This window comes from Malurus melanocephalus, unplaced genomic scaffold (genome assembly GCF_030028575.1).
Source record: "Malurus melanocephalus ecotype Western Australia unplaced genomic scaffold, MMel_1.1 scaffold_302, whole genome shotgun sequence".
In the NCBI taxonomy this organism is placed as follows: Eukaryota; Metazoa; Chordata; class Aves; order Passeriformes; family Maluridae; genus Malurus; species Malurus melanocephalus.
Genome location: NW_026623534.1, coordinates 739202 through 758640, shown reverse-complemented (window position 1 = coordinate 758640; position 19439 = coordinate 739202). Strand labels below are relative to the sequence as shown.

General features: G+C 38.9%; 1 protein-coding gene across 2 annotated transcripts in view; it reads right to left on the bottom strand.

The window, feature by feature from the left end:
- The window catches only part of TTPA (alpha tocopherol transfer protein), a 13064-nt gene extending 11239 nt beyond the window's left edge, over positions 1 to 1825 (bottom strand). Inside the window, exon 1 of one of the 2 annotated variants that reach the window (XM_057377146.1) lies at positions 1573 to 1825. In XM_057377146.1, the coding sequence (XP_057233129.1) occupies positions 1573 to 1767 (195 nt within the window). In that variant the 5' untranslated portion in view covers positions 1768 to 1825. Of the gene's footprint in view, positions 1 to 1298; positions 1401 to 1572 lie in introns of those variants that run through there. The other variant, XM_057377147.1, reaches the window with a different exon arrangement.
- Positions 1826 to 19439: the final 17614 nt, after the last annotated feature.

The window sequence follows — 19439 nt, the reverse complement described above, 5'->3', positions numbered from 1 at the left end:
CTACTCTAGAAGAAGGATTCTAGAAAATGGTCTGGACAGAAATATTAAACACAGATTGGTTCTGAATATCAGAATATCTTAATGCAAAGGAAGGTTTGAAATTCAGAAACTTAGCAGCCTGTGGAGACCCAGAATATCTAAAGAGCTTTTTAAAGAGATTTAACTTTTTCAAAGCCRGTCTCCAGTCTTGAGGGCTGATTCTCAAGAGGAGCATGGGAAATTTGCTCCATCACAGACTCCATCTCTAAACCTAACATAGATTCCACACCTTCAAAGAACATTCCTACCTACAACACACCTCACAATAATCCAATCGAAGTGCAGAAATGTATGGGCCAAATTCAGAAGTGTCACCGTCCTGTCTACAGGATTAACAGTAACAACCAATTGCAACACAATTAGGAGTGCATATTCAGCAGTCTGTATTGTCTCATTAAGCTTCACATTTTGGAACCAAGGAACACAGGAAAATAAAATGGCTTTTGCTGGGAAAGACAATTGTTAGTCTACAATTGTTTGTGCACAATCTCATGAACTTCAGGTAAAAGTAAGATACATAAAACCCAAAGGAATCTGATTTGCCTCCTTAGTTCTTCTGCTGAGGAGRAAACGTTTAAAACCATGATGCAAATCTCATAAGTGAAATGAAAAATCAAAAATACAACTATTAAAGCTATTTATGATTAAGGGCTTAATTCAATTTCTCAAAYTCTTCTTTTAGCTACCCAGATCCTGCAATACATCTGTATGCAAACAATCTTGTCTTGTGGTGACTAAACTTGGAAAATCTACARTCCAGAGAAGTCAGAAACTAATAGGTGAGGTTTGTTGGGCAATGCTGTGCAATCAACATAAAATTCCAGGGAAATACAGCTTTGAGTTGGCACATGTGAATCAATGCCTTTGCCCTGGGAGGATTTGGAAAGACTTTCTGTTCCGAAGGTTTAATGGTTATCAACGTTTCTTAAAAAAAACCAAAAACAAAAACAAAAACAAAAAAACCCTAAGAAAAAACCAAAAACAAACTGATAACAATCTGTGCCTTTGGATATGAAAAATATGCATGCTCTATGGCAAAAAGGAGCATGAAGAGCCAGGAAAGAACCAGGATGTACCAAAGCCTGCAAGGCGTGCAGTTAACTCCAAGCAAAAAGAAGTTTTTACTCACAGTTTTAGAGTAATTGTAAGTTTGTAGTGAAACTAGCGCGGCTACTAGTAACCTGAGTCTGACAATCATGACAAGGGTGTCCTYTAAGGATACTGTTTCCCAATGGGASCCGTGACCTTAGCACACTTACTGTACAGGCGAGTGACTGTACCGCACTCAGCGCAGCCTTTACGTTGCCACATCSATACCGCACGGAGCCAGCCACGACACGGCACATTGATTCTGTGCCACGCTGAGGACACGCGTGACAAGCAATGAGTTACACCCCGAAACTCCCGAATCGGCCTCGGCCGCCCGCAGCAGCGCAGGGCACTCACCCACCCTGCACCGCACCGCACCGCAGAGACAGTCCGAGCCCCGGGGCTCCGCGGGCACCGGGACCCGCCACCGCCGCCCCTGCTCACCCTCCAGGCCAGCTCCAGRTGGAAGTCTCGGGCGCGCAGGAACCGCACCAGGAAGGCATCGGAGAGGGGCTGCGGCCAGCGCTGTCCGGGCTCTGCCTCCGCCCGCCGCCGCAGCTCGGACACGGCGCCGCGCACCAGCGGAGAGTGGTCGGGCAGGGCATTGAGCTGCCCCGCGCCCGGCGGAGCCTGCGACATCCCCAAGCACGGCCGAGCTCAGCCCCGCCGCCTGCCCGCTCCCATTGCCSGGCTGCCCCCGCCCCCGCCGGGTTTAACCCCTGAGCACCCGCCCGGCCCGGGACARGGGGCGGAGGCAGGTGTGCCGCGGCCTCGGGTGGCACGGCGGCGGCTCCTCCTCTTTGGCGGCTGCGCTTTCACTTTTGAGGATTTGATSGGTTTTTAGAATTCTGCGCTTGAAGTCCGTCTCCTGTTTTCGGCTTACAGCCCCTGCTCGCTCTGGAGCTGTACCCGACCCCCGCTGCTCCCATCGCAGGAGGAGGGATCATCCCGGAGCCTTGGGACGCKCTGAGGGTGGTGTCCTACCTTTTCGGCATCTCTAGCTATTAAACCGAAAAAAGCTCTCGCTTCATTGCAGCTGGGAATTGATGTGAAAGTGGAGATTGCAGCTGGTGCAAAACTGCCTTGGAGCACTTCATCCTTAATATGGATTTGCAGTAACATAAATACACTCACTCTGCCTGGAGATAGGGTGGTGAAATTCAATTCAACCTTAATCCAACTTTACTGCCCATTTCGATTATGAAAGGTAAAGAGTTCCTTGTTGTTATTAGTATTTTTGGTAAAACCTTTTCCTCGGATTAGGTTTCCTTTGAGATCTCTCTGGCCTACTTAGGCTAAAAGCATTTCATTTAACACACAATTAATAAGGCATACTTAGGCCTAGTAAAAGGTTTATAAAACTTTGTTCCAGACTACCTTCCCTTTTTCTGGCTTTCTACAGTTGATACTCTCTTTTTGATCAGCATTTGGTCATATTTAACCATGTCTCGGACTTTTATACACTACTCACTACCTACTACCTGCATCTACAGCTTTCTTGCTCAGCTTTACAAATGTAAAAAAAAATTTGCCGAGCTATGTGCAGRTAGGCAAAGAGTGGGAAGGGTGGGATTTTTTTGCTAAAAGAGGATAATRAAGCAGAAACTTGAGGGACTGAATAGGGAATACAAGCTTGCATAGAGAAAATATTGAAGGAAAGGATAAAAATTTGGAAACAGGATGGTGTGTGGTCAAGAGTATATCTATGTGGACATGTGGGCAAGGAGGTGTGAACTTAACCTAGGTCAACAAGGAAAAGCAACCTGAAATACAGAAACAGTGAGAACAGAATGTGGAGGGGACACAACAGGTTTAAAAAAACATCCCTRTTGTTTCTGGACAGAGCTTCCATGAGGCAGATTTTCATGCMAATGTGTCAACCCAACTATGGGTGGTAGGACAAACAAAGGGATATYACAGWAAGTTCATATAGTGATTTTRAACACCTCTTCATAMTTTTTGAGCAYTTACTTTYRCCAWCTCAGAATTCTTCCAACTTAGTGCTTCGTCTATGAACACAAAAAGGGCGAGATAATACAGATACTTTTCATTAGACCACTCAGCTGAACAACWCATAGCTTCTAACTAGCTTTTCTACCAAATTTGCATTGTGATTTTGTCTTCATATTTGAACAAAGTTAGTTACACTAGCAGTTTTAGTGATTTCCCTCAGGACTGAGTTACAAAAATATCTGCAAATTTGAGAGTTTTATTAAAAATTGTGCGRCTGAGACTGTATTTGTAAGACTAATGAGAGCTCCTTTCTCTGACAATGAAGAAAGGCTTCCTTCATATGAGCCAAATTGTTGTTTACCTGACCCTTCACCAGAGCAATTAACACCTGATGTAAGATGAAGCTTGCAAGAAAAGTTTTTGTTTTGTTTAATTAYATCTGGAAAAGAGCTCAAGTGTCTGAAAGCACTGTGTAAATAAATTATGCCTGTTTGTAAACTTTGCCTTGTTTGTGTCCTTGGACCAGGATGATTACTCTTATAAAAAGGACTTGAAATTGTGGCAACAGCTCTTTGATGTTTCCTTTTGGCATACTCCTGTGACAAACAGACTTTTAACAGATAGCTGGAATTTGCCATCCTGCAGGAGAATATTTACATCTGTGTAAAACCCATGTAATGCTTTAACAGGTCTTCGACAAGTGCTCAAGAGCTGTGGAAACAACTATTTTAGAGTGATTGTAACATACACATGCACTTACACTCCTTTCTTTTACAAGGCACTATAAAAACTGTRAAAGGTTTTTGAGTTTCAACCCTAYAGTAATAGTTGTCTGTGTTTTCTGTGAATGATMGGGATCAAAAGAAGGACCTTGTCTTTCATGCACACTAAAGTTAACATTAGTAGACACGTATCATTAGAATCAAGATAAAGGGTTTAACTTGCATAAATTCTGAACACTTCATTTCAGCCACTGATGATTGTGTGAATCTCTAAAAATTAAGTTCTAGTTACTCRTTTAAACTTGTGCAGAAAAAGTCGTAATGGAATGCTTAATTTTCATGTCTGAATTTTTTTTTTGCTAAGAATTCACACATTTAAAACATGAAAATGAAGATTTCTGAGTCAGGAAGTCAAAATGATTATTGGGAGAGTTGATTTCTGGTGTCAAAGGGCTTGCTTTTTCCTTTTGCCTATCTAGTCAAAGAAGTGCATACCACCTAAAACAAAATAATCCTATTCTACCAACAGAGTAAACCCTATTCTATCAATAGAACACAAGTTTTCATTCTTCAAGATTATCACATATTCCAGAATGAATAGGCCTTTGATAGGAATTACAATGACATTTATTAACTAGAGAGAAATGATATTGCATGCACATGAAAAAAAAATCTATCACTCTGATATTTATTATGTACAGGTACGAAAAAAATCCAACACCCCTCCCCCTTCCCCCAACAGTCCTGTACAAGCAAACTCCTGTACAACAAATGCAAGTGTCCAGTGAAATCCAGAGCAGACACATCAGTAGGACTCCAAGCTTATCATAAGAATCTGTTCATGTAAAGTACTTTGGAATTGGAATATTATTGTTGAGGAAAGAAATATTTCAAGTTAAGCAAAATTGAATTGAGAGCTCATGACTGTCTAATGGACAACCATTTTGTACAGAAAAAGGAGTGTAAATGGCTGTCACTTTTCTCTGAATCCATAKAGTAGGAATGCCTCAGCACAGTAGTGCTGAAGATGTCAGCCTTTCACTGAAATCCTCAAGTGTAGCAGGTCTGGTTASAGTGAATACTTTCCCATTTTTTTCTGAATTTCTCCATGATCCATCCTTCCTGTTTGTCTACTCACTGGTGCTGATAGGATTACCTGAAACTATGTCAAACCTTTTTCTTTTGTACTGGACTGAAAGCTTATAACATACCATGTAGCAAGGTGGGTTGGTGACTCAGTGACTTAGTAATAGCCTTTGAAAGTCTTACTTTGTAAAATAATTCAGCAATCTCAGCAGACAGTTGATGGCAGGTACATGGCAGAGAAYTTGTCTTTCATTTTGCAGCACAACAGACTATTTGCAAAACCATCTTGGTGTAAAAGTAATTTTTTAAGAAGTTTAACATAAGCACAGCCCAAGCTTCTACTTTAATTAAACCTAGTTTACCCTGCTCTTTAAGAACTGCAATCCTTGGTATGTGACAAGATAATGAAAAGCATTCAAGGTCAGGAACTGGCAGGGTCACTCAAGGACTGACTGARTGATGAAGACTTTGATCCTCCTGCCTTAGTGCAGCAACACTATGAATCATCTGCACCAAACTTCTGCAGAWGTGATGCTTATTTGCTGCCAGGTTTATGGACATTCCCCCAAAGTCTGAGCATGTTATGAAAGCAATAAGGACTCAGTAGACCCAGCCCTGTCCCATGGCTATGAGAATATGCATCACATGATACATAAGGAGAGCAAAAACTTGTGTAGGCTCCTTAACTCTCATCTCTTCCTCCTACTCTGCTCTCATAAATTTCCTTTCACATACTGGATTAAAAACCGGTCTGTGCTGCCTCCAATTCGTATTGTCTGAACACACAGGAAACTTTAATATGAGACACTGACAATTTCATTTAACACCAGCTTTTCTGTTTCCAGCTGCCGGCCAATCATCTCTACTGAATTTCCTAATGTATTTTTATTAGCATGTAAAAGCATTGCTCACTGCCTTGATGGCATAAAGCTTCACAGGCCTGGGCATCAATATTTTATTCACAAAAGAGCCCAAGTGTGAGGAGTCAAGTTAGAGACACAGCCTGTGGATAGATTTCCATTCTTCCTGAAATGGTACCCATCCTCTTTGCTGATCACCTGGGATCAAGGTGTGGTGAACCTAGGGGATTAGAAATACTAGCCAGTGTGAACTAAGGCTGGATTATAAGGCATCTTCAGCTGGTGGCATGTCAGAGAACTTTCTACAGGGTAGGCACTAATGCAGATCTTCAGTACAGCTGCTGTCACTGGGACATGCCAAAACTTTTTGCCCTTTGCAAGACAGAAGAGTTTGGAGGCCCAGAGAACAACTACTTTTAAATATCCTGTTGATATCATTTCAGAGGAAATGTGTGGTTTTCAAGAGYGCTTTTCCGGAAGCTGTGATGAGAAGTGACTGTTCATTGTTGGGTATTGTGAGTTAGCGAGTGATGGGTTTTAGATGATGAAATCAACCTGGCCTAGTTTCCAGCAGGCCAATGTTTCMAGTCCTGCTGCCTTCTCWGTGTGGGCTGTTCTTGGAGCCGAGRGAAGATCCTCTGCCTGACAGGGACAGTGGTGCTGTGCTGGCTGAGACCAACACATGGGCTGACCCGTGAGCCTGTGCAGGCAGGAGAGAAGTGAGGACAGTGGAACTCGTGCTGCAGATCGCCTTTCTCCAGGCATCATAGTTTTTAAGGACTTAATACCTTTGGGCCCTTGCATTTCTGTCCGTAGTCAACATTARCTCTTGGGTTCAAAAGTTTTGAGAGAGCGAGACAGGTCAGAAACTGACTGACAGAGAAAGAGAGGGGCAGGCAATGTGGTCACATTTATTTCCTTGARAATAAATCAAGTCATATACAAAACTGTGGACTGTGTGTTGGTGGGTGGGATKTTCAAAAGCTCCTAGACCCAGAGTGGTAAATTTATTTATGCGCCTCATCTTAACTCAGATTAAAGGAGAATTAGGAACCTAAGTAACATTAAAAGTCTAACCTAAATGACTGTAATAGGATTTTCTGTATCRATTGAGTAGCCTTAATCCCACTTGCTGTATTTAAAAAGGTAGGCRATAGGAGTTTTGGCACTGATTTGGAAGAGTTTATCATTTTATAAAGCAATGATGATGCCTGAAAAYCTTGAAAAATGTAAAGTTGCAATATTGGGTGTCCTAATTCACAGCCTGGTGAAAAAGTCACTGGGAGAACAAAGCTTTAGATTGCTGACAAACAGTCCACATCAAACAATATTGGTACAAGTTTTCAKATTGATAAATAAAAATAAAATAAATATTGGATAACAGATCTCCAATTTTCTGTAACCAGGTAAAATRTATGATGYGCAATCATATGGCCACCAGTGAAAYGTTGCAAAGGTACAGTCAAGGCAKACCTTCATTTGGTTTGCATTACTTCCACATGCAGGATGTGCAGCAAAGAGCCATATGTCATGGTAGATAAGGTGCACTGACACTGTCAGGACCTGTGAGCAAATTCTGATAACTGATAACTATTTGCAGGAAGGGTTGCAGATAAAAGTAAGCAGAGGAACTAGAAGTCGATATGGGATACCTTTGCCTGCTGGGCATTGTAAAATTAAGGCTGGTGTGCCTCACTATCAAAATTAATTTCTCTTAGTCAAATGGAAAGCAGATTTCATCAGTGGGAACATCTCTCAGTATTTCTTTTCATAGCAAAGTTGTTTTTAAGAAAAAGACTAACTAGCTTTAAAATGCTATTTCTTTAAACTGAGAACAAGGAATTTTCTGTATGTTTTTCAAATAACAAGTTAYAAATAATGAATRTAAACAAATCTGTCCAGAGGAMAACCATCCATTTACTGCATTCCAAKATTACAAAATTTGCTTTCATTTTATACTGTAAACCCCAAAACCTATGAGAGCATTCTGTGTCCAAATATTTGGATTTGAATTTAAAATGTYAGATGGATATTTAGATACTGTACTTGAAGTGACTAGACTGTCAACAGTGGACATTTCGGGAAAAAAATTCAATCCAAATTGGCAGATCTCTGTGCAAGCAGATTGGTAATTCTCTGTGAAAGCTTTGAGTTTAAATGAGGAATATCTTCTGCAAAGAAATGATTCTGAGTAGTTTTATTGTAACACCTAGATGAATGGCTTGATTTTCAAAAGTGCTTTAACTTGCACAAAGTATCAAAAAAGGATAAAGAACTTCTCAAAATTATGTTTATCTAGAAGCTTATCTCCAGGAACTCATAAAGAAGTTGGGCAGAGTCTACGCAGTACAAATAGTCTGACCTATTTAAATTCTAAGCATTAGGGTATTATTTGCCCATCTCYCTGACACTAAAACAAAAGCTAATAAATAACCACATTGCATCATTATTTTTTGCTACCTTCAGGGAAATCCTGTTTACTTAGGCCCTTGCCTGCMAAGTGAAACAATATTTGAGTCCTTCAGTGAGATATAAACTTTAATCCAGGTGGGCAATCACTGGGTATTAACCTACTCAGATGAGTTAATAAATGGATTAGGTGTTTTGAATCCTGATTTTCTTTAGTATTTCTTCAGCAAATTTAACTAGAAAAGAATGGTCTCTATATTGCTGATGCTAATCATATCCACAATCTCTATAGCACCATTGAAGGAAGTATACATGAGCCATTTCTTCTGTCAATGTTATCCTTTCTTTTAGTGCACAAAGGTAGCCAGAGGACAGACCTATCCCTAGGCAATGAAATAAATCTTCCCAGTGTTGTCCTCTCAGCTGTCCAGGCAGGGGAACTTGGTATCATATCAGTGRATTTCAATAAAAGGCATGAGGACAGAAGGATTGAAAAGGTAGCTCCATTATGTGGTCAACCCAAAAAGGTATCTGTGGTTAACCCAAAAAATACCATGCAAGATGAATAATATGCATTGATGGTATTACTMCTGTGGTTGATGTTGCTCTATTCTCTTAGATTCTGTGCAGATGCAGAACAAGTGCCTGCCCTTGGGCAGCCCATATCCATATACAAGAAAGACACAAAAACAATTAGAGGACGAGAAAACAGTGGAACAATACTGGTCAAAATAGGAAGCCTAAATTATGCTGCGTGTCTGCAGCATAATTCTAAAGATGCCTAGCAATAGCACAGATGAGAGCTTCAAGGAGGGGATGAAAGCAGGAGAATCCTTTTGAAGAGTTTTTTCCAACAGCGAGGCAGAAGCTGGCCTGCACCTATTTCTAACTCACTACTAAAGAAAAGCTGGTGYCATAGGTTAAATGGCAACAGTAAAAGTGCTTTGATTTGAGGATAAGCAACTTTGGTTTGATGTGACAGATCATTGGAGTATACAGAAACACAGAGAGCAAACACTTTCAGATGTATACAAAAAGCAATTTTTACATCAGCCTTGTGGGTAGCAAGGGCAAGACTGAATTTGACAAAACCAGAACAAGGTCTCAGTAAATGAGACAACCATACYATGAATGAGAAATTCAATTTATGGAGGAGCCTGATGTTCAGGGCTAGTCCAAATGACAGGCAGAGAGATGACATCTGCCACGGCAGCAAGGAGGAGGCAGAAAAGGGTTAGGCTGTGAGGGTGAGGCTGTTGGCTAATCATCCATCAGAAGAAGCCTGGAAGCCATATGAATATAGGAGTTGCCAGATAAATGTTTTGGAAGTGAGAAATGGATGTGACAATCCTAAAAGWGCATGACCAATCACACTGAAATAAATGGTTTTTGATATATATCTGATGGCAATACAAGCACAAAACAGATCACATTATCTCAGAACTATTATTAGTCATCTCTGTCCTGCAGTACAGCGGTAAGGAATCTCATCTTTGATTTCTAATAGTTATTTCCATCTCATATTAACCCATTTTTAGACACAGCAAAAATTTTGTTTCCAAACAAAAGTAATATGGTCTCAATGCATATCCCTGGTATGGCCTGTTCCTACTCCCTCTATCTGGAGAAACAGTTGTTCACTCCAGCTTTTTGTTTGTTTGTTTGTTTTCCATATGTATTCAATGTTTAATTCATCACAAACACCTTGATTATGCATCCTCTTTAATAATTTTAATTCTGTGAGAGAGCCTGGTGAAAAAGCGCAGAAAATATGCTTTTAGGAAATCTTTACTTGCTATTTCTCTAGCTTTTAAAAAGAAAAGCAAAATTGTTTTTTTTTCCCCTTTGCAAAGGCTGTGGGGCCTGGCTTTTGACCAAGGCATATTTCTGCAATTCTGTCTTCAGACTGAATTCTTTGCAAACTTACCATTTGCTGTCTTACAGATCACCCCAGAAAATGTTTCCAAAACACTGACACCACTCAGTTATGTGGATTTACACTAGAAATTAATGTGACCTGGTTTAAAACTAATAGCAATTTYRGAACATGGCAGGGGAAAAAAATTCCGTACTTAACCTACACACTTTTCCAGTCAGCGTGCATTGGAAAATTTGCAAACTAACTGAAGAAAACAGCATTTTTCCTACCTTAGCATTAAATAGTAAAGTGTCCATATAGTCTTATTTTGATCGTGAAACTTAATTAACTTAAAGTTAATTGCTTTTAGTTCTTTTTACAAGAAATTATGACTAAATAACTTGTTTAAAAAAGTGAAAATTTATATAATGCTATGCCAATCAAATAGAAATTATCTCTTTCCTATTCCTGGCTGAGGTCTCACCAAAAGAGATCTATTTTCAGCTCTAGAGCCTGAATTCTCTGTCTTCAAATAACATTACAGCTCCTAAAAGTAAGTGCAGTGCTAAAGCACAGATATCAGAGTGTGCTCCTTCTGCATCTGGATTTGAAGACTCTGAATCCTGAGACTGGCACAGGGAGTAGCTCCTTCCCTACTTTGAGGACTCACAGAGCCAAGGGCTTCTTTCTTGGCTCTCAGCTGAGAGTACCACCTACAGTTCCGGTCCTGACTATGCAGCAGGCTCACGTTGTTACAAACAAAGATTTTATCAACCTCCTCACAAGAAAATGAAACAGAAGCAGTGAAATAATAACTACTTTGTTAAAACTCATCACAAACTTGATGAATAAATAAGCTAAATGAAGAATAAAATCTACTAACCWGATCTATCCAAGTGTGACTTCTGGTTTAAAAGAAAGGCTTTGATTTTTGGCAGGTTGGCATATTGAGAGAAGACAGGTACAAAACTAAAACTGGTATTACACTTCAACAGGAACAACAAACTGAACAAAGAAAATAGTGTTTCTATAAAACTTGTATATCCATTTCAGATCTACAATAACAAAGAAAAAGAGAAGGAGGAAGCTTTTGAACAATTAACTTCCTATTAATTAAAGGCTGCACTAACATTTACTAATTTGCACTTTTCATATTATGGATATCAGCATCATTCCAAGATGYGCTGTAGATAATTAAGCCTATTTTTTATGTCCTATAAATTATCTTTGCACAAAATGCTGAGTATATGATTAATTTCTTTTCCCTARCTTTCCAGTGACCCAAATCCTTAATTTTCTTTAACATCAATACCCTTAGGCTGTTTCTTCATAGACTACATTTTAAACATGAAGAATATTTGACATGATGTAAACATATAAAGGTGAAAGGTTAGCTTCCCATGTACATCATCCTTGTTTGTACACCTTACTCTTTTTCTCACCCTTGTAGTGAAAAGAGCCTTTGCACTTTGGCTGAGAGCAAAGTAGACTTTTTGCTACACCTAAATGAGAGATGAAATTTCACTGTAGTGCAGTTATCAGTAATTAGGTCTCAATTCTCTAGGTTCACATGTGCACCCTTTAGAAAACTAGTAACAGCCTCTCTAGAATCTGTTCCATTGACAATTCGCACATGCTTTTCCTTCATATAGTAATTTAAACCAATTTTTCTACATAAACAGAGTGACAGAGGTGTGGCTCACTCAAAATTTGTCTTGTGTCTTTTAAGCTATTCCAGCTGAAGTTAATTCGATTTTCCAAATCATCAACAGTTGCTAGTGCAGCACCTCCAGCTCCTTGCCTACCCTCAGTGTTACCTTGACTTTCCCACTGGGCTCCCCCACTTCAGTTCTTCAGTTCCCTCACCCCAAACCTGAAGCTCTCCTAGAACCTGCCCCTGCAATCAGATCCCTGTCATGGTCTCACCTTTGCCAGCACTCCTGGGGCAAGATTTGAACAGGTATTGTGAGTGTCCTCAGCCACCAGCCTGGGGTTCATAGGCAAGGAGAAAGAATAGGCACAAGTTCAGGGTGGTTCCTCCCTCTCCTCCRTCTATCCTCCCCTCACCATGCAAGTTAAAGGAGTTTGTTCTCCTGSAGTCTGCAGAGAACAGAGAAATGCCTTTTGAAAGGCACTTTCCTCAAAATCACATGCCGAGGGAGGCCTGGCTCACCAGAATTTCACCTTCAAGGCAAAAGGAGAGGGAACTGGAGTGGCTTGAAAGCTACAGGAGTCACAGCTTCTCCTGGAAGCTGGAGGGGCTCCAGAGCTCCCACTGGGGTACTGGACAGCAGTTTAATAGAGAAACAGTGTTGGGAACAAATAATTATGCCAGAAGCTTTTATTACATATTGACAGGTAGGAGAATTATTGGGCAACTGTCTAGTGCATAGCTGACCGAGAAGGCTGGGGCAGCTGTGCTTTTTTTACAGCTCCAAAGRAGCTGGTTTACATTAGGATGAGTGATTGCACAGCACTTGGTTAAAGAATAACTTGAGAAAATAAGACTTGTTCTCCACAAGGAAGTTGGAAGAGTGTCCATAATTCATACATAACTGGCCATAGGGGTCTTCCTGCCCCTTGCCCTGGCTATGTGCTGTGACATCACAACAGTCTTCCTTCATTCCTTATTGGAAGTTAAACTTCTTTAGGGAGTGATAAAGCACTCAGRCAACGCCAAGATTTGTCTTTATTCGATGTATTTAAAGAACTACTTATCCACATCACTTTGAGTCTGGACATAAAYTTTTTCTTCAAATGCCAAAAATACYRATGGGAAACGATCTATTCTGAGGGTACCAGGGGTAAAGAACTACTAGCATTTACCACACAGAGCACTACACCTCCACAAACATGAACATCTAGCTTTACTTCTGAAATGGAAAACTCAATCTTGGAACAGGAGGAACCCAAGCATTTGCATAGTAATCTTATTCCTGTTGCCAAGAATATTCCTGTTGGAGCRTTGACTAAGGAATTACAATTTAATATTTCTCAGTCGCAATGATTTCCAGTTGCCCCTATATTTCAAGCACCACCTAGTGGATCTATTTAAAAGCTAACAAAACAAAAGCAAGTAGCAAAATGTTTTTCCTTTWGAAGGTAGGAATGGCAGCTGTCAGTCTCCCCTCTTTAAAACTTGCTATTTGATTGCTTGTTAAWAGCAATTCACAACAGCTCTGAAAAATACTAAGTTAGTATAGGTGAAAAAGTACTGCTTAGTATGCACAAAATTTGGCTCTTACTGAGCCTCAGTGTAGGACGTTCTCTTCCCAACTCATTACACCCAAAACATTAAGGTGGATATGTCCTTTAGTTTTCAGAATTTCCYGAGTAAAGAAAAATAAACTTCTTCTTCTAAATAAAAACAAGTGAGACAGACTGAATAGTCAGGATTTTAATACTGGAAAATAACTAAGAAGTTATTTGAAAAGAAGGTATTTCTTATCTTGTTCACAGGGCAGTCAACTGTGACAATATAATTATGTAAGCATRTAATTTTTTAAATGTAGTATGTTCAGCTTAGAGACTTTTGATAGGTGTCCTACCTGAGCAATTCCCTAAAATAAAAATAATATAACATTAATCAATACACTAAGTTTGTTTATACTTTTATTACTTTTGCTGATTTAAGTATAGAGGGATCGTTACTTAATGTAAATTCTGTATTTGATCTGAGTAGTGCTTCATAATGTATATAATTCATGCATTACATGTTACCTATAAAGAGCATTTTTCAGCAAGACTTCAGAATTATTGTTTTGAGAAACGGAGATCTGATGGAAAATAATAAAATACTGGGATCTTGAAAGCCCTGGRTGATCAGCCTAAAGCAAACTGAATTTGCCATTACACAGGACTGGGACCAGACCTTGAGTGCCTTGTCTAATTAGGGGGCTTAGTTCCAGACCTTGCAATTAAGATTAGGGGATAGAAATGGCAGTGACTAGAGAATAGAAAAGGCCAGCTAAAGCAGAAAGGGGAATGTGAAGAGTCACAATAAGAGAAAGAACTGTCATGCCAGAATCAGCATGAGTGTGTATGAGATTCAGGTACTGATCTGAAAGATCAAAACAGCAGCAAACAGAAATTAGTGAAATAACTGAAAGCAAAAACCACTATTTAGAAAAAGATAATCTTGAGCTCTCTTCCCTGGAGACACTTTTGAGTGGACTAGAATTAATGGTGTTGATCCAGCAGCTGATCAGACGTTTGGTTACATAAGTTAATGAAAAGCTTTAAAAAACGAACGACTTCTGTGTCTGGAATGAAATAGAGCATGGATTGKATATCTCTCTGTGACAAGGCTGTTAAAAGTGGATTCACAACAGCCAATGGGTTMTGTGTTCCATCATCTAATTAGCTGTGTCAGCTGTGTTTTACATCTATTAATTCAATTAGCCTATATTTAGGGGGAAAAAGGGTCTTCTTTTATATATTGAAAGTATTTTTTACACATTTTATGTTGAACTCACAGTCTAGATTTAACTTGCTATTTTACAGGAAGGCAAGATAGGAAATAAATCTTGTAAGTAACACAGAGCTATAAGCAGAGATAAAGAACAGAAATTTTTCATTTATGAGGAAATGTAGTTACTATTGGTTGACTGAATGAGAATGATTAATGTACTATGTACCAATCAACACAATTTTATCTTTATATAGAAATGACCTGATTTCTGGTATGCATGTGGTACATTACAAGATATTTCTGCTTTAAAGGRGAATTTAAGTTGCTCTCTACCTACATATACTAATAGGGGAATCACACTTTGGGGCCTATTTTTTCATGATATTATTTTGTAAATATTTGGATGCTAAAATATAAATAAAACRTATTTATTTTGTGCCTAAATATATAAATACCTTTATCCTGGGGATGCTGAGTGACTGTGCTGACAAAGTAGGTATAGGGCTTACATTTTTCAAAGAAAACAAAACCTCTCCCTTCTCCAGGTTTGTATTATTTTAGAATGGCTCAAACACAAAATATCAAATGTTCTGATTCATAGGTCTCTTAAGAACATTGAGAGAGAACTGATATTCCATAGGCATCTCTTTATGGACAGCAGGCTCTAGACATAGATACAGTGTTTGGAGAGAGGGATTAATTTAATTCTCTCAGGATCTGTCAGAGCAAGGGAGCTTGGAGCTAGTGATGGATTTAACCTTCCAGTTCCTCTTCTTCTGGTTAGCAGCTAACATCTCCAACATTATGCTGTATAACTTTTACATCTCACCACTAAGCAAACTACATAGCAAAAATCATCTAGGAAAAAAATGCAAGTATGCTGATAGAAGGATTTTAAAAAGTTCTGTAAGATTATAAAATTGATGAAAATCTCCCCAAGTTYAGAAATCAGATTAATGGAATGGAATGTGGTATGGATGCTGGCAGCAGAGTCAAAGCACTCATTTTATCAAAGTTGCAGGACTTCTTGAGCAAGAATGAAAAACACAGAATCCTGTGAAAAAGACCCAAGTTTYTGYCATTTCTGAAAAGAAAAAAAAAATAGTTTTASGGGGAAGRAAGRGAAATAGGGCCCTGCTGTGACATGAAGAGMCAGGCAGTAGAAATATTTAATTTATCTAATSAAACAATCAAAAGTGAAGGAGTAAAAATGCTATAGTCACATGCAGAATACTACTTCAGAAAAGTTTACAGGTATTTTCCCCCATGGCAAACAGAAAATCGCAAATTAAGGTGGTAGAATAATGCATCCTTTCCATAATCTAATACTTTTTTTCCAAAATAAATGCCAGTGCAAATTTATGGAACTGGTGACTGTCTCAGCAAATGCATACCATGTCGCTTTGATACAGTAGATTTTGTTTTAACTGCAAAGATTATTCTTGAATCTAATGTCTGAGGTGGAAATCAATAGTTTGTCTTTGAAATAATTATGGAATCCATTTCCTGACAATTTTACTTAAATATCAGGAAAATTATAAAGTTAAATTGAAATTAGCAAATAGCACTCTCTGCGTATTCTCAGGCAAGCAGGCTAGCATTTGAGGCTCCTAAAATACCAGCTTTGTGAATATTTACCCACAGCTCTTCAAAGCCAAATGTTGAGACAGGAATGAAACACATAAGCAGCTGTGCTGGAGTAAAAATGTCAGAGGCCAAACGGAACTAAAGAAGCTTTCTTTACTACAGGTCACCTAAAAATACTTCAACAAACAGGAGGGTATCTAGCGGTGTCTGTACAATAGCTCCATGCTTTTTCTGATCTGGCATTTGGAATATCTTGAGACAGGTGGGAACAGGCTGTTTGCTAATGGACTGGGAAAAGCACAATCCAAATACTGCTACCATGCAGAGCAGAAGTAACCCAGCTCCATAAACTCTGCATGCTGGGAATCTTCTGTAGCCCTCGGGCTGTGGTCAGGACTATGGTAGAGCCGAGCYTCAAGCAGGCAATAATGATGAGCAATTTGTGATAGATTGCTCCATGTGATTAGGAGCAAAGGCAGCAAGAGACATTCATTTTGCAYAAAATATGAGTGAAATTTAAATTAAAAAATAGACTGATGGACAGGAGGGTTTCACAGAGAGGATRTAAGGAATAGAGGGCATATATATTTAAATTTTAAGACTGTCTTTCATGAGAACTAATGAGAGAAGATCTGTCAGTAACTAATCRTTGTAGACAAGGCCTACTGTGATGTGGCTACATGCTCCCTTAAGCCAAACATCTAGCACACACTGGTATCAAATATACGAACACTTGAGTATTCATTAGTATCTCTGTGGAGAAAGCTTGCCAGTGTGAAAAGCTTCTGCCTTACCTCATGCTCCCAGATAATGGAGCCCACTAAAAATAACACACTGCATAACAAAGGAAATAAAATCAAAGTATCTAGGAGGCGAAATCATTGTTGGTTAAATGCAGTAGTTTCTAAATAAAGACAGCATACATGAATTTACCTGTTTTACTTTGTCACAGTGCTAGCTTTGAGCTATTACATTCTACTGAATTGTCCATCAATTATATTTTATTCTACAGTTATTTACAGTCTATCATATAATTTTGCAGTCCTTTCATACAATGTTTTACTTCAAATTCTTTCATTAGTGCAAACTTGTATTTCCTCATTCCCAAGAAATGCATTGTCAACATCAACATATTGCATACCTTTATCACTCTTTTACCATCAGTGTATTTTCCTGAATGCCTGTTGCATATTTTTAAATTCCCTGTTACATAGATGCTACTGTACATTCAGAACTGTTCAAATCTTGTAAAAGAAGGCTTGATGGAATCTGGGACCTGCCCTGGACTTCAGCATGTGAATGCATTTCACACAGAGGGCAGAACATGGAGTTGTTTAATGACTACTAGTAAATTACATATGACAAGGCCTTTACTATATATAAGTATTATATATATACTTATACTATGTATAAGTATATATAAGTATAATATAATATTCTTATATTTAATAGATCAGAACTATTAAGTCTCACACATAGAGAAGGAAATTGTTTATTTTTCTGCAGCTGAGCTCTGTTTCTCACTCCTTTATACCCATGTTATGAGGACTTTGATTAATGCAATGATCCTTTATGCCAGATGAAGCTGGGCATCCMAGTCTCTTGACCCCAGCTAATGCCAAGGGGCAGCTGGAGGAGTGCTAATAACTGGGACATTCTGGAAGGCATGTGCATCAGCAGTCACCAACACCTGAGCTTTCACTTTGCCTCATGAACCATTCAACAGATTCTCTCAATCACAAATAATAAAAGTATTGTTTAGTGGGCCTGAAGGCCACATAGTCCATCTTGCTGCTTGGAGATCAGACCATAATGCAGTGATGTATTTTTTACATTTTTTGAGACAAGAGAAAAAAAGAACACTAGTAGCATGTATTTTCTACTTATTTAACAAATATTTTCATAATTCTTTTGAGCTGCAGTTAGGCTGTACTGAGAAACAGAGGCAGCAGGGTATTTACAGTTTGTCTGTTGTCTAGGATTAGTTTTTGAGATTCTTGGGGACACTTTCTGTTTGTAGCKAAGACTTRACAAAGCAAAGCTTTACAGTCCAGKGACAACYTTGGAGATGTATGAGAAAATCATGGTGGATTTTTACATTTTAATGRTTAAGAAGAGAAACTTCACTGCATTTTCTGAGCACTTCAGAACTTGTGTATTAAATCTCAACCATTTTCAAAGAAATTCTTGCCTTAAAGTTTTCCTAACTTTTAAAAATACATCTGTTCTTTTTTGCAGTTTTGTCAAGTGAAGCTAAAGGGGAAAAGGTATCTCAAAAGGGTAAAGATAGCCATCCTTTATGTTTGCTTTGAAGTTGGCACAGTAACTACGCTWAAAGCAGTAATGGAAAAATCCAAAAGGTTTTGCTGAATGCAACAGGGAYGATTTTGATAAGGATCTACCAATTTCAAGGTTAAACAAAACTGTCCTCCTCCTGAGCACTGTTGCAGTCTAGAGCTACRTTTCTAGAAGGATCCCAAGCCCTTTCCAGGGTCATGAGCACACATCCATTTGATATGCATCTCAAAGAACCACGAGGAAACAGAGTCCTGATGAGAATCTTACTGTTGGATGGCACTCCCTRTCCAATTAAGTCAATTCAGAAAACTGCCAGCAGAGTGGCCTAGAAATGGCTCCATTGGCACCATCTCTGCAAGTCATGCACAYGGATGACGCAGACCTTCAGTACGATAATCTGATGGCAAAGGGTGGTGGAATCAAACTATCATAGTTCAGATCACAAATAATATACCTGAATGTAACTACTGGATGATGGAAAATTAGAAGGGATAAAAAAAGTGGCCTAAAAGCATTTTGAAAAATGAACCATATATATTTCCAAAGTCTCTAGAGCCACATAAGGCYGGAACTTGAACTATAATATTACAGAACTAATTGCCACAGAGCATTCCAGCAAGTCCTCAGAGGCTTGCATTATTCCCCATCAAAAAGGTTCATTTGAGCCTAAGCTTGCAACGCAGACTGGAATCCTGCTGAATTTGCACTTTCTTTAAGGATAATTTTCACTGTRCCACATTCCTAATGGTATAGATAAGGAGGAACAATGTAGAATCCCTTCCAAGCACAGACATCAACATTATGAAAAACTGGAAACATTTGCAGCGCATTGGATTTTTGTCATACAAATCACAGCAACCATTATAAAGTGAATAAAAAAATCTCATATTATACTGCATATTTAACTAAATATATGTTATTAAGTCACTGGGGGCCAGCACTGTCTCAAAGGCAATACAGTATTTCTGTAAAAGAAGCACCATTTAAAATCCGAAATACTCAAACACAGCTGTCAGCCTCATAAAATAAATGGCCTTGGGTCAAAACCAATGAGATGTTAATTAATAAATTTGAATTGTCCTTTCCTGATGCCCATTTTCAAAGKTTTTGGCTGCTTTCTTTCCAGA